The sequence below is a fragment of the Rhea americana genome, unplaced genomic scaffold (assembly GCF_003343005.1).
Source record: "Rhea americana isolate MKP2758 unplaced genomic scaffold, rheAme1 scaffold_91, whole genome shotgun sequence".
Lineage (NCBI taxonomy): Eukaryota > Metazoa > Chordata > Aves > Rheiformes > Rheidae > Rhea > Rhea americana.
Genome location: NW_028187100.1, coordinates 2,775,768 through 2,790,014, shown reverse-complemented (window position 1 = coordinate 2,790,014; position 14,247 = coordinate 2,775,768). Strand labels below are relative to the sequence as shown.

The window sequence follows — 14,247 nt, the reverse complement described above, 5'->3', positions numbered from 1 at the left end:
AACTTTAAGACTTAATTCACGTGTGAGATACTTAGGTCTAATTTCATTGTTCAAATTAAATTATACTTAATCCTAGCTATTTTCTCCCCTAAAGTATCAAAGTTTGGCTCTGATATCAGCAGGATAGAAAGTTMAGACTTGATTTTTTTAAGATATTCTTCCTAATTCTTGTTTCTTTCCCCTCCCTAATTAGGCAATGACTAGAATAAGCAAAGAAAATAGGCAAAATGTAGGAAGCTAACTTTGAAAAAGAGTAACTTAATGAATAAATAAAATCATTGCAACATTTCTACAGAAATTGGGCAGAACAGCTTCATATATTTTCTCAGCTGTTCTAACTTRTATAACTGATGCTGGTTCAAATTAGATGATCTGAACTAACAAAGTACTTCACAGCTTTACAAACAACCATGTTTTACATGAAAACCACCACAGATAGTAATTTGCTTTCCTACTTTCAATTCAGGAGAGGAGGTTGTCTTGATCTGACAAACTCTACACCAAGAAAAAAAYATCCCTGTATTTCTTTTGTCTAGTTCCTACCTAGTTGTGCTCAACAGTACTTGCAGAAGTCATGATGAGACAGTATCTTTACTTGTTTTTTCTTTTAAAACCCATTCCAGTTCAGAAGTGCAGGGGGAAGAGGCAGGGAGAGGCAAGATTAACACTTAATGACTTTCCACATACAAACATAGACTAAGTGAGAGAGATCTGTATTATCAATTCCAAGCCTGCTACAAGGCTGTTCCTGAGATCCCTGCTTTTGACAACCAGCAATCCTATTTTCTCAATTTCTGTCCAAAAGTTACAGTGAGTTTATTCCAATTTGTTCTTGTGACAATAACATCACTCAGCTGAAACAGCTCTTCTCATTCAGTACTATTTACCTTCCTGAAGAAATTTCCAGACAGTAATGACATCCCCTCTCAGCCTTTATTTTACTGCTTGTAAACACTGTAGTTCTTCTGTCTCATTTAAGTGTCACCAATCCCCTGATTTAGCCATTTTCTACACTGCTCCAATCTGAATACATCTTTCTGTAACACAGGTGGCCAGTATTAGGCAATGAATTGCAGATGGATGTTACACAGGCGACTTGATGGATTTCCCCAAAACATCAACATCATTGTCTATACTGGAAACTAAGGTTTATTGTGGCAACTTTGTCTAGATAACCTGTAACTCCATCCCATCCTTATTTCACAGGAGCCCACTTTCTCTTGTTGTTCTCTTCTTCTTTATACAACCAAAGAACCTTTTGCTATTCGCTTCAATATCYTTTTAAGGTCTAATTCAGCTTGACTTTTGGCAATTATTACTGTAACTCCCTATTTTTGACTTCCAAGACACAGCTTTCTCTGCTGACTCATTCTTTTTTTTCCTGYTCCTTATAGGCTGTCTGCTTATTTCTGTTACCTTTCTTGAAGGTGTTTTTTCACCCCATAAGGTCTGGCGCCCCTTCCATCATTAAAAATATATTCCGACTCATTTGTTAAATAAGGTGCTTGAGCACCCCTAGAGAAAGGACATGCACAACAATACAATTACAGACACTCAGGTATGTCTGCATGTTGTTCTTAAAGGGGTCATAATTTTATTTCCTGGAGTTATTTTTAAATATCTTATTTGATGTTCTCAGAGCACTTATAAAGGCATTATAACATGACAAGCATTAAAATGAATGATGTACTAAAATTAAATTAAAACATTAATAACAGATTGTTCTCTAACTCATGATTTGTTTGTGGAAAAAACACTGCATTGCAATACACTGTAGAATATTCTATTCTAAATCTAAGAAAGGTTCCCAGTTAAATTACTAAATGAGYCACTAATTGTTACCATTGGCTACACTGGACTTCCTGCATTAAAAGGCAGAAAAAAATAACCAACTTTATAAAACACTGTGAATAGATACACTCAGAACATAAACAAACACCTTTTCCCAGTTTTAATGATGAGAAAGCTGAGGCAAAATAACTTTCAAAAAATTACCAGCAGAGTAGTGAAGAGCACCTATAGTGCTATAAAGGCAGTGACGACAAACCAAAACGTGTGATCTCAGCTCTGTCCCCAACCCTGCCCTGACTTATTGCATGGGCAAGACACCTYTGTCTCAGCTCTCCCTCTGTAAGAACTTAAAAACCTAAATAAAGCAGTGTCAGCTTCCCACTAGTGATGAGAGTTAGAGAAATGAAAGARGTTGTTCTTTTTCATGCACATCAATAATCATTTTTCATAGGTATCAATAACATTTTGAAAAACATCTAGTTTTAAAATGACACACAGAGTGTTGATCCAAACACAAATCAGGCATGCCTTATCCTCCCCTCCACCAGACAGACTAAGACTGACCACTCCRGGAAATTCCCATCACTCCAGCACGTTTGCTACCCGGTCTGAGACAGTTTGACACCCAGGACCTTGAGGATACAATTCCTCCCTAAACATCTGAAAGTGCGGTGTGGAAAGTGAAGTGGAGAATGGCAGGAATCTGTACGCTCAAAGGAGCATGTAGTCCCACCCTGCCCATATAAAGGCTTTCCTCCTGTCATCCTTCTGCACTGTTTTTGAGCTCTTCGTACTCAGGCAGGGAGCACGCTCAAAGATCGAGTGCCTTAACTGCCTGGACATTCAAACACTCCTAGCAACTTTTTTTTTTTTCCTTCAATCTTTATACCCCTATATTATTCATTTTGGCAAAAGTAACTGGTCAAATTCTGCTCTCATGCAYCAAAAAAGTCTTCTGTTAGATTTCTCTTGACTATGGTTAAGGGACTACTGCCTTTAGATCAGCCACCAGCATCACGCAGAAACACTCGCAAGTATGTAATACAAAAATCCCAGCAGACTATTGACTGCCACAGCCTTAGCATTATCAACTGTGCYCACAGCTGAGTTGGTTCAGTTAGCCTCCTACTGCAAAACCAGCCTCTTCTTCATGAGTAAGGAGGGGTATAGAGATTATATTGTCCATAGTAAGATTTACACACATTAAAATACAAGATAAGGCCTGGGATTGTATTTGTGTGTTTCACTGAAATAGACAGGAATCACACACCACCTTTGATATCAAACTTTGCAGTCCAACAACAATAAAAAAGTTACAGTAATGACACAGGGAAGGGCAAGTGGGAAAACGGATCGTTCTACTTTTTGTTAAGAATTTGGATGGCACAGTACTTACTAAGTGCTTCTTGCAAATGAAAATGATACAGCTTTTCTAATGATACAGCTCATTTCAATTCGCAAATGAGACTTTCTGAATGCTGTAATTTTAGCACAACTGCTTAAGAACTTTGGTTCCAATGATACTAAATAATACCATTTTACAAGTGAAAAGTGATACATTATTTTACTTCACTGAAACTTGTYATTATAACACTACAGCAGAGCCAGATCCTAATGTCACTGGAAATTCTGCCTCTAGTTTCAACTGGAATAGAAACAGGGCCAAAATCCAGAAGACCTGCTGTTACAATGAAAAGACTTGCTCACATTTCTGATTTGCTCATGTAATTTAGGCTAGTGAAAATGAGCCGAATCCTCATTTTCTGATTTAAATGCCTCACAGGTTGTGCATCTTAATGTCAGTCCAATGCAGGCACCTCAGGTATGCCAAGGGGTCCCAAATGGCACTAAAATTCAGTTGCCTAGTATGGCAACAGAACTGAGCTCTAAATCCCCATAATCTACGTAGCAAACTTGGAGACTAGTGCACTTAGAAACTGCACCCTAACACTTAAATTTGAATGTCAATCTCGATCTGAATSCCCCAGAAATACCCAAATTTAATTTAAAAGCAGCTCAGAAAAACTCATTAATCAACTGCAAAGCTCACATCCCCCTCCCTATGCAGATGGGTAGTACGAGGTTTGTCCTCTCCCACATTCTCACTCAAACTTCATGGAAACAAACACACACCATTTTCTCCTCATGGGTCTTACAAAGATAGCAAAATGAAAACCTGTAGCCAACAGCTCTAAGATTTGTTTTCATTGGAATCATCATTTTATAAAAAAYTGTGCTGTTATCAATCTATACATTATGATGTATATTTTAATATTTCCTCTTCAAGCTGCGTGAAATCTGTGATCATGATCCCCTGAGTAAACACAGAAAATTACACCAACTCTGAATTCTGTAAGTCAAGGCCTTTTGATTTTGCAAAGTTCCTTCTTTGTGTTCACTACTCTGAATTCCACTCACAGCCTCCTGTTCATTYAGAAAAAAAACTTTGAGAGGACTGCACCTCACTGACTCTGGAAAGTACTAAAAATGCAATTAAGGCAAAACGTATGCTCAGGTGTTTTTCCTAAATACGAATGATTGCAAACGACTGTTTAAGACATTTTCTGCATCTTCACTCCTTTCTGAARACAAAGATTCTGCAAAGATTCCTTCAGTTACATTTTTTTTGTTTTTGTTTTTGTTTTGTTTTTACATTTTTGAGAAATACTTTGCATAGTACCTTTTCTTCAGGTCAGCAGAAAGCAGAAAACGATGTTCTAGTCTTAAAAGAGACATTGAAAGTCAGTACTGGTTTCAGTGACGCAAAACTAAATATCAAGACTACACATTTTGCTAACTCACAGACAYTGAAAAGGAAATAGAAGAAAAGCAAAGAAACAGGATAATATTCAACCAGAAAGAGAATATAATCTACTTACATTGTGAAGTGGAAATATTGCCAGGCTATTCTTTTAATAAGGTATATTGTGGTGTAGAATGATTTTTCGAATATTTTCAAGATATACAATCCTAAAATCAAATTCACACTCATATTTGAAATTGGCACTTCAAGACATCATTTATTTTAATAAGCCTATTGCTCTTAAGTGGTTGAAATCAAATATTTAAAGCAGACTTTTTTCTCAGATTCAGTAAGAAAACATGTCCATATATTTTGATGTAATTAACTCAGCTTTATCTTAAAAAAACTATACTACTACTWAACAGTCTGATGTTCAAAGGCAAGAAACATGATAAAGAAGGATTTATTTCCTTTGACATTCACAAAAGAAAACAGCTGGAGAAAGAAGCAGCAGGAGGACTGGTCTAGAAAGTAGAAAATCCAAGTTCAATTCCTGTCTGCGCCTGAAGGATTTGAACCTATGTTTCTGTGATTCAAGTAAGTTTCCTCTTTCTAGAGCAGGGAGCATTCTTYATTGCTTTCAATCTTTATTCTGGAGTTCCCCTCATAACAATTAAAACAAAGATGGATTTTGCATCCATTAGCAAGTTAAGTCTAATGCATGAAGGATGCAATCACAAGTTTCAGAAATAGCCTTCTACTTAATCAGCACATATCCAAAACAAGGTACCGCAAGAAATCATCAGCAATCATATTACAAAAGCAAACTATAGAAAATAAGGAAGTTTGATGCACCATATATGCTTAATATGCCTTTCATTTTTGCCCCTCCAAAAAATAAAATCTTTAATTTCGTTTTAAGCAACAGTCTAAAAATTCAAAATTGAAATAAAAAATACTTGCATTGCAGCACTGCTGCCATTTATGAATGCTTAAAATAGTCAACACATTAGTATTTGTGGGATAAATCACTATGTAATAAGCAACTATTAAAACCTGTGCCTTTCAAAAATGTCCCCTATTAATTAATTTGCATTTATACAGTGTTAAAATACACTCAAAAAATCTTTTTTGCAGACAGTCAATGCTACTGTCAAAGCTATTGTTATGGAAGGCAAGTACAAGTCACTTTAATTTATGGGAAGTCAGGCAGAATTTTAGGGTTTTTTTTAAGTAACTGTTGGAAACCAAACCACTGTAACAGATGCATAAATTACTGCAAGTATTTTCACCTGAATTCTGTGTTGTCATTCTTCAATCACGGCAGACAATACATTTCRTTGTCTTTCAATCACAAAATTAAAACATAAGGAACAGCTTGCAGAATTGCCTTAAAACAGCCATTCAAAACACTGAAATTATACTTTGTCTTATTCAAGATCATTATGAACTGTAATAAGCTAGATACAAATCATTTAAAAGTGCTTTGTTCTCAAAAGGGACTGGCTTTTTCCAAGATGGGAAAAGAGCTATGAACAGCTTGCGTTTGCTGCACTTGATTCTAAATCCAGAAAACATTGAAATCTGACTCAACATCAGTTAACACTGGGGACAGAGAAGTCTCATTTTGTGGAAGTGAAGTGTGTCTTCTGGTGATATTTTTACTTTTTGCATGTTCTGCATTCATACGCACACTTCTGCATTCCCTTCTAAGTTTATACTATCAKAATCATTTCTTTATTTTTGCATACTGCATTATGAAGCGCTGCTGCCAGCTTGTGCTTTGCATTTAAATTGTGCAGTGTATTTGTAAAACCTCATCACATAGTTCTGATGGTTGCAGCAGCTAAATTCACTCTTTTCTGAGTTTACGTAATAGTCAGGGAACTTCCTCCTCCCCAACCCCATATCAAAGACTACAGCATTAAGGAAAAGTCATTACAGATAATCACACATTTCAGCCAAGATTTATCTTCTGAATATTTCTGTTGGCTTCATTGAAGTTACACCAGGAATACATCTAATGTTTGCATTTATTCCAAGCAAATATTGATATGGGTTCTGAGACAATACAATGGAAGCTACCAGTAGTTCTCTTAAAAAGCAGGTCTCACTTTGGACTATACTGAGGCACATTCCTGTTCTCCAATAAGGAAATAAAGTGAAGGCAAATGCATAAAATTAAGCCCAGTGAGAACGGAGCCAGGAACGGAAAGGTTAGTTAACATTCTGTCTCCACTGCATGTTCTCCATTTCACCAGCAGTAAAGCATGAAATTTTAAAAGGAGCTGTTCCGGTATATTTCATTTCTTCATTCCAAAATTTCCCCCCTTTTCTGAGTTTCCCGACCATGCGATCTCCAAGTCAAAGGACAGGGTCAGTCTGACAATAAGAAGGTTAAGGTTTTTGTTTGTCTTTGCAGCAAATAAATTGTTATTTATTTACCTTCTTAAATCAGCAAGGAATGTCTTATTGGCCACTTGAGTAGAACACAGAAAGATTGCCAACTTGTCCCCTCCCCTACAGTAATGAGGGATGGAAAAGAAAACTTTTTTCAACTGCAGACACAGAAGTTTCAGTTCAGCATCAGGCACTCTGAAAAGCCGCAAAAATCATGACAATTCTTGCAAAGAAGACAAGCATAATAAGGACYCTCTGAAATAAACACCAGCCAAAAATTAAAAGAGTATGTCTGTTAACATAACTATTTCACACTGTCAGATTTATTTCAGTGATTTCATTAATAATTTCTGTATCTCGGTATTTCCCACATCCCAATGCTGGTGCTTCAGTGAGAAACATCCGAGAGGGATAGTATGTAGTAGTTTTTGAATCACAAGATTTTGAATCTGTTATTCCCTTGTATATTGATTTCAGTCTTATGTTGAGAGAAGAGGTTTTCATAGAATCATAGAATCAGTAAGGTTGGAAGGGACCTCTGGAGATCATCTAGTCCAACCTCCCTGCTCAAGCAGGGTCACCTAGAGCATGTTAGACAGGGTTGCATCCAGGCGGGCCTTGAAGATCTGCAGAGAAGGAAACTCCACAACCTCTCTGGGCAACCTGGTCCAGGGCTCTGTCACCCTCACAGTGAAAAATTCCTCCTCATATTCACGCAGAACTTCCCGTGGTTCAGTTTGTGCCCATTGCCTCTTGTCCTGTCACATGGGACAACTGAAAAGAGTTTGTCCCCATCCCCTTGACACCCTACCTTCAGGTACTTGTAGACATGTTTTGATGAAGGTAAAAGATAGTATTTATCCCGTGTATAACTAGCTTTAAGATGAGAAGTTAATATGAGTGAAATTCTCCCACTGTAGTCAGAAGTCAAGTCGGCACCGATTAGAGAAATGGTTTCCCTAAAGTTTCCAATCACCTGTATTAATAAACCAATGAATTGATGACACTCTGTTTATGGCTCTAGTTCAGGAAGGCACATACATACACACTTCAGTCCATGCCTTTCCAGGAAGCTCAATCTAGGTGCATTATAACATGATGCACAAAAAGTTTGTGCAATATAACAAAATCTGCAGGTGAACAGTGTTACATACTGCTTGCTTCTTACTGCATAAAATTCTTAARTTCAGGAGTATGATTATAATGTTATTTTAACAAGCATATGAATACCAAAAAAGAACAAAAAGTAAAGAAAACACGCAATGCATGCTTTAAAGAGGTGCTTTTATTTCGTAGATGTGTGTACCTGTCCTACTAACGTTACCAGAGAGATTTTAAAATAAATAACTGTAAACATCAAATAATCCAAAATTCAAATATGATACATACCCACAGCTTCTCTCCATCATTGCATGAACAGCTTCCTTTCTGTGTTTTATTAGTTTTTATACAGTAACCCATATCTCTTTCGTTGCACTCCCTTTCCTGGGCAGACTATAAAAATGATCATGTGTGGCTTCATAACACTTCAGGTTGTTCAGAAAACAAAACAGCTTATCACTCAAATAAACCACAGACCCGTTGCAGTTAGTATTTAGGCTTTAGATTATGATATATTGTAATGGTTATATTCTAAAGCAAGATTAAGCTCAAATATTYGGCTCATAATTCATCTGTAGAAAAGCACTGGATCACATATTACTACTATTCACCTTTTCAGGATGAAAGCTGAAAGTATTAACATGATTCTGATGCATCAATGAGGCTTAGAGTAAGAAAAACATGATAAGCGGTCTAGTAAGCTGAAGATGCACACTTTTTCCAAACATACCTGCTAACTGAATGATGCCATGTCTTGCAACATCATAGTAGGGGTGATTAATATTTAGTTCAGGATCTACCAGTGGTGGTGGAATAAATGATTTTTCCTGGTCAGATTGTGCATCTTCTGCTTCATCTCTCTGCAGTTCTGAAGGAGCAAGTAAGAATGCGTAAATAATAATGAACAAAGAAAAACTACTGCYGCTGATACACTATTAAAAGGCTGAATTTTAGCTCAGCTCTGGCAAAATTCATCRACTATTGTTATATTTTTAAATCAATTTCTTGCTTTTTCCCATCCTCATGTGTGGGAAAAATCAACCCTATAATACCTCACAGTCACCTTCATGTCCTCCTTAAAATTAGTATCCACTGTGATGTTCACAAAAATCTCAACAATGACTGGACAGCTGGTATGCTGGTGTTGTCTTCTCATTTCCTACACTCCCACAATCTGCTTGTTGTACCCATCTACAGCTTCTTTTCTTTTACTTGGAGCTTGTCTGCACATGGAAGTCAGTGTTCAGTGTGCTAGCATGTGCACTGACATTTACTCCAACATTAACACCCCACGTAAATACTCCTTGACAGCAGACTCATTGTCTTACATCAATTTATCCTTAATGCTTGCTGACAGTGTCATATGAGGAATGTGTTGTAAACTGTCATACAGCTTAAGCATGGACTAACTTCTCCAAGCAGGTAAGTCTTCACTCAGACCAGACATTCTGAATCTTCTGCAGATTTTAGCACAACAAGATCTAGACCTATCAYTAGCACTGTATCTTAGCACTATAAAATACTACAAACAAAATCCCATCTTAGCTCCCTCCAAATCCACCATATCCTTGACATTTGTTATCCTTCAGAACTTGCAATAGGCACAGCAGTCAAATGTCCATTCAGTATACTTTTCAGGTAAGTCCCAAATGAAGGTGCAAATATGCACAAAAACCCAGTGAGTAATGGGCTTTTTTCCCCCCAACTTCAGCATATCCTGGACTAGAACCTCAAGGCAAAATCTACTCTGCACTAAATATGCAACAAAAAGACAGCAGGTTCTATCTTCAGAGTTTTTGGGGGGTTTTATTTTGTTTTCAATCTTTTTCCAAACTGTTGCATGGTTCTGAAAGAGATGATCTTAAGTACATATCCAAATGAATGTAGATTCTGGGAGTGTAATGCAAGAATTACCAGTGCTAATGTTTTTACAGTATTTAAATGAATGTTCTCCAGAAACTGACCGGAATRACACTGTATTGACACATTAACACATAACTTAAATATGCTTAAAATAGGAAAAGATGTTTTAAAGAGACAAATTAATATTCTGCCAAAGCATACCACCTCCTGCACATCATCTATCTCTTTTATCATGCAAATTATAGTAAGATATATAAACTTATATAATAAGATGGAAATAGCAGCTTTATCTGTAACACCATTAGTGTTACTTCGAAATGTATTTTGAGAATGTTTTGTTTTCTGATCCTCTGCGTAAATATTTCATTTACCTTGACCACTACCCAAGATACATTAGGGCAGAAAGAATATATTAGGTATTGATTTCAGTCAGTTTTATATACAGTAGCTAATAACTGTTAGAGAAAAACTGTTACTAAATATTTCTGAAYGTTTTCCACTCACAGTTTCCCGATATCTTTCTATCCTATAAACAGCTATATGAAAGTTTTATTGTCTCATTTTTATTTTTAACATTTGTACTAAAAATGCATTTCACTAGGATGAAAAATGCCACTAATGGCTGGGCTTCTAAATGACAAAAAGAAGTTAAGAAAAACAAACATAAAAAAAATACCAGTTATGTCTACCCTGAATCCACATTAAAGTCTCCACAGAAAATAAATCARCAGTCCTGGCAAGTCTTGGAAAAAATATCTGCCTTTAGAAATAAACCATTAGTCTTCCTCATACACAAAAAATAGAAGTATCAGCTACCAAGAGTGTGTTTTTCTTTTAAAAATGTATCATATATAAAAAAAAAATACAGTAACCTTAACTCGAACAGTATTCTTTCACTTTAGAATGATTCTGATCAAAGAGCTGTGAAGAATAACATAACATAATGCAATACATGATTTAAATACATAAGAAAGGGAAGAAATACTGGAATTCACGTTAAAATTACAACATTTGTTATAAAGAGGCAGAGGCCAACCCTTTCTGTACAAACTTATTTTGTACTATGCAAAATAATAGGTTTCCAAAAAAAGGGGTAAGGATTTGTGATCAAGTATAGACAGCCATCTGGCTTTGAGACATAAGATAAAGAACTGCAGAAACAAAGTACATGTGCAYGCTCATGTGCATTCCAGTTACTCACAGGCACTAGAGTCCCAACAGCTATCACAAACCATTGAAAATCTAGTTACCCTGACATAAAGGTGGGTTGTTTCTTTTTTTGTTTGGTTGTTTGTGAACAAGAGGACTGGTGCTCAAGAGATGTTTCATAATAAATACAAGTAAAAAAGATTTGTTGTTCTGAACTGATGGAGACCAGAGCTCCATTTTTCTCCTGCAAATAATAGGAGTTTATTGCCCTGCTTCATGAGCCATAGCAGAGAATCATCTGTTACTGCYTGCACTACTACTTGTGTTAAATCCTGACTGGGAGACAATATGAAGGGCCTGATTCAGAGCTTTCTGAGTTTGATGGGAAAATTGCTTTCAATGGATTTTGAATTGGGCCCGAAAAGTAAAGATGCCTGTCTGCTGTTGCTGAAAATCATGACATTTAGAGAAATTAGAGCTAAGGTGAGGGACAAGGGAGATGGGGGGGGGTAGGAGTGGTAAATAAATAAATAAGAAGAACTGAAAGACTTGCACTCTGAGATTCAGGCCAGTATTCTCTAAAAGATAGGAGGAAAAAAAAAATCTAACTTTATTTTTTCAAACTGATGAGCCTCCTAATTCCATGGTCATACTGCTCAGCTCGACTAACATCTTTGGAGATAACATGCAATATAGCAATCTCTATACTCATTCAATACTTGTCTCTTTGGAGTAATGACTCCCATTTGTGTCAAAATATGTGATGATGGTGATACTCCAATAGCCTAGCATTTCACTGGAAACATATACCAATAATTCATAAAGACTGCATGTATTAAACTAACCTTCAACCCTAATGGCTTTCATAAGGTACACATCAGTATAGTGGCTGTAACTCACACTGGATTGCTCCAAGAAGTATTATAAAAGGCTGGTGAAGCTTCTCACGTAGTGAAGATGCCCTATTTAATCACCTGCAACTCCATACAGATGCCATTTGAAGTATAATAAGAAATATTTACCTATTTCAGCTAACTTTTCATAGTCAATTTCAGACATGTTTCCTCTTTAGAGGAAGTTTATGAAGATCTTGCTATCTGATTCTTGCAGGATGAAATGGTCCTTGGATCAACTCTATAAAAATAAACAAAAGCAGCTGTCATCATAGCATGGCATGTYTAACACACTACACAGATGCAAAAAGAAAACAAAAGTCCCAAAAATCTATTACCCAATTATTGTAGAGGAAACAGCTTATTTGCATTTGGGCATCATTTCTGCACAAGAAAAAGTATTATGAAATACTTTTGATACAGCAGTCCAGAAGACAACTACATTTAACAATGGGACTTTAACAAAGGTGTTCTGTATTTATTTGGTTTTTTTTCTGTCTTCAAAATACTTGCATAACACAAGTTTTGATGACAGACATCAGAACTGAGAAGTATTTCACTTCTTGAAACAGAATCTTAATCTACCTGCAGATATTTTATTTCCCAGACGAAGAAAATCTATATTCTCATGCCAGTCCCTAATTCTATTGTAGCTGTAAATTTTATTACAGGAAATGCTCTCAACCTCAAATTTTACATGAAACAGCAACATGAAAATTTCAAATGAGTATTATCTTATAAAAATAAAAGCCCAGCACCTCCTGCACATAATCACTGCTTTTTGTCAAATGCTCTTAGGAGTGCTTCTTAAACATAACACTAAGTTATACACCTAAAGAGAGTATCAGGAACCAAGACCACAATTTAGAAGATCTGTCTTGCAAAGCTACTGCTCTGAGCAGCAAATAAAGAGTACTTCTCTTAAATTAAAAAAAAAATGGACTCAAGTGGTTGTGGAGGTGGTGCTATCTAGAAATACAACAGATGTCCACACCAGCAAAGCAAGTAAACACCTGCAAACTTGTAAGCGTATGTTTACCTATTTCACTGAACAGGGACTAGTCAACAGAATGATCATAATTTTTATATTTGAGAACTACAGACAGGCTGTAAACTGGTTATTGCAAGGTCTATCCTTTGGCTTTAGGTTTATCCAGGCCAAATATAGTTTTGTCCTAGTGTATGAATACAACYCCCAAATACCACAGTAAAACAAGTACTTGCTAACAACCTTAACATTTAAAAGTACTTCTGATGGCTAATTAAAATTTTCTATAAATTTTCACCATCATTTCACAGATCTGATGCTAATGTAATAGTAATTACCACCAAAGGCAACTATGCATTTTTACAACTTGCTGTTGTGCAAATAAAATACAAACATGGTTCTACTACTTTGAAGATTTTCAAAATTTAACAACTACTTTATTATAATCTTACTTGTTTCTTATTGAAAACAGTTATTGCCATTCRCATGGAATTCTCAGTTTAGAAGTACACAGATGGAAAAGTCCCCAAAAGAGCAAAAGAGAAAATTTTGCTTTCAGTTTTTCAAGAAATCACAACTCTGGGCCAGATCTATTTCATTTCATGTTATTCTTACCACATGGCATTTGTAATAATAATTCCATTGTTATTTTTAAATTATCATGCAAATAAAATACTTGTTGACTGATATTCCAGCTGGTAGTTAATTTCTTCATTACTGTTCTCAGTGGTATTTAGACATTTCTAAAATTAACAACTAGTGACTAGTGTGATAATGTGTGTTTTATTTAGCAACTAATTTGTTATAGATATTCTAGATGGCTTAGTAATAGACACAGTTTGCCAATTAGTAATTGGTATATTATCTGAACACGTGCACCTGGGATGGCGAGAAGAAAATGCTACACAAGTATGTAATTCAAATAGACAACATAAAAAAATAAAAGCTTTTGAAGCAAAACACAGTGGCAAAATAAGGTCAAGAAAATGGAATGCTCCTACCTTAACACTTTGTGCCCAACTCTTTCCCCAAATAAGATGCCTAAATTTCATAAGAATGTTCAGTTTTTATACTGAGATTTTTTTTCAAGAAGYTCCAAATTAACTCTACTGCTCACACTTATATTTGACTCATCTTACCCGCCAAATCACACCAGGTATTTACTGCAGCCTTTCAGTTCTTTGCTGAAGCTGGAACTTGACCACAGTTATTTGTGTAACGCAGAGAYTGTTTTTCTGTTATGTTCTTCCATTTAGGTTTCACAAACTATCACTAGCCAAACTTTCAGAAGAACGAAAGCCAGCATGCAATATATCTGA

At 36.0% G+C, this 14,247-nt stretch overlaps 1 protein-coding gene across 3 annotated transcripts in view; it reads right to left on the bottom strand.

Annotated features, from left to right (window-relative positions):
- Window positions 1-14,247, bottom strand: part of ARHGAP8 (Rho GTPase activating protein 8) — an 80,430-nt gene that overhangs the window by 47,511 nt on the left and 18,672 nt on the right. For all 3 annotated transcript variants that reach the window (XM_085324455.1, XM_085324458.1, XM_085324456.1), the window contains 2 exons: window positions 12,070-12,181; window positions 8,766-8,903 (listed from right to left, as the gene is read on the bottom strand). In XM_085324455.1, coding sequence (XP_085180581.1) covers window positions 8,766-8,903; window positions 12,070-12,106 — 175 coding nt within the window. In that variant the 5' untranslated portion in view covers window positions 12,107-12,181. The remainder of the gene's footprint in view (window positions 1-8,765; window positions 8,904-12,069; window positions 12,182-14,247) is intronic.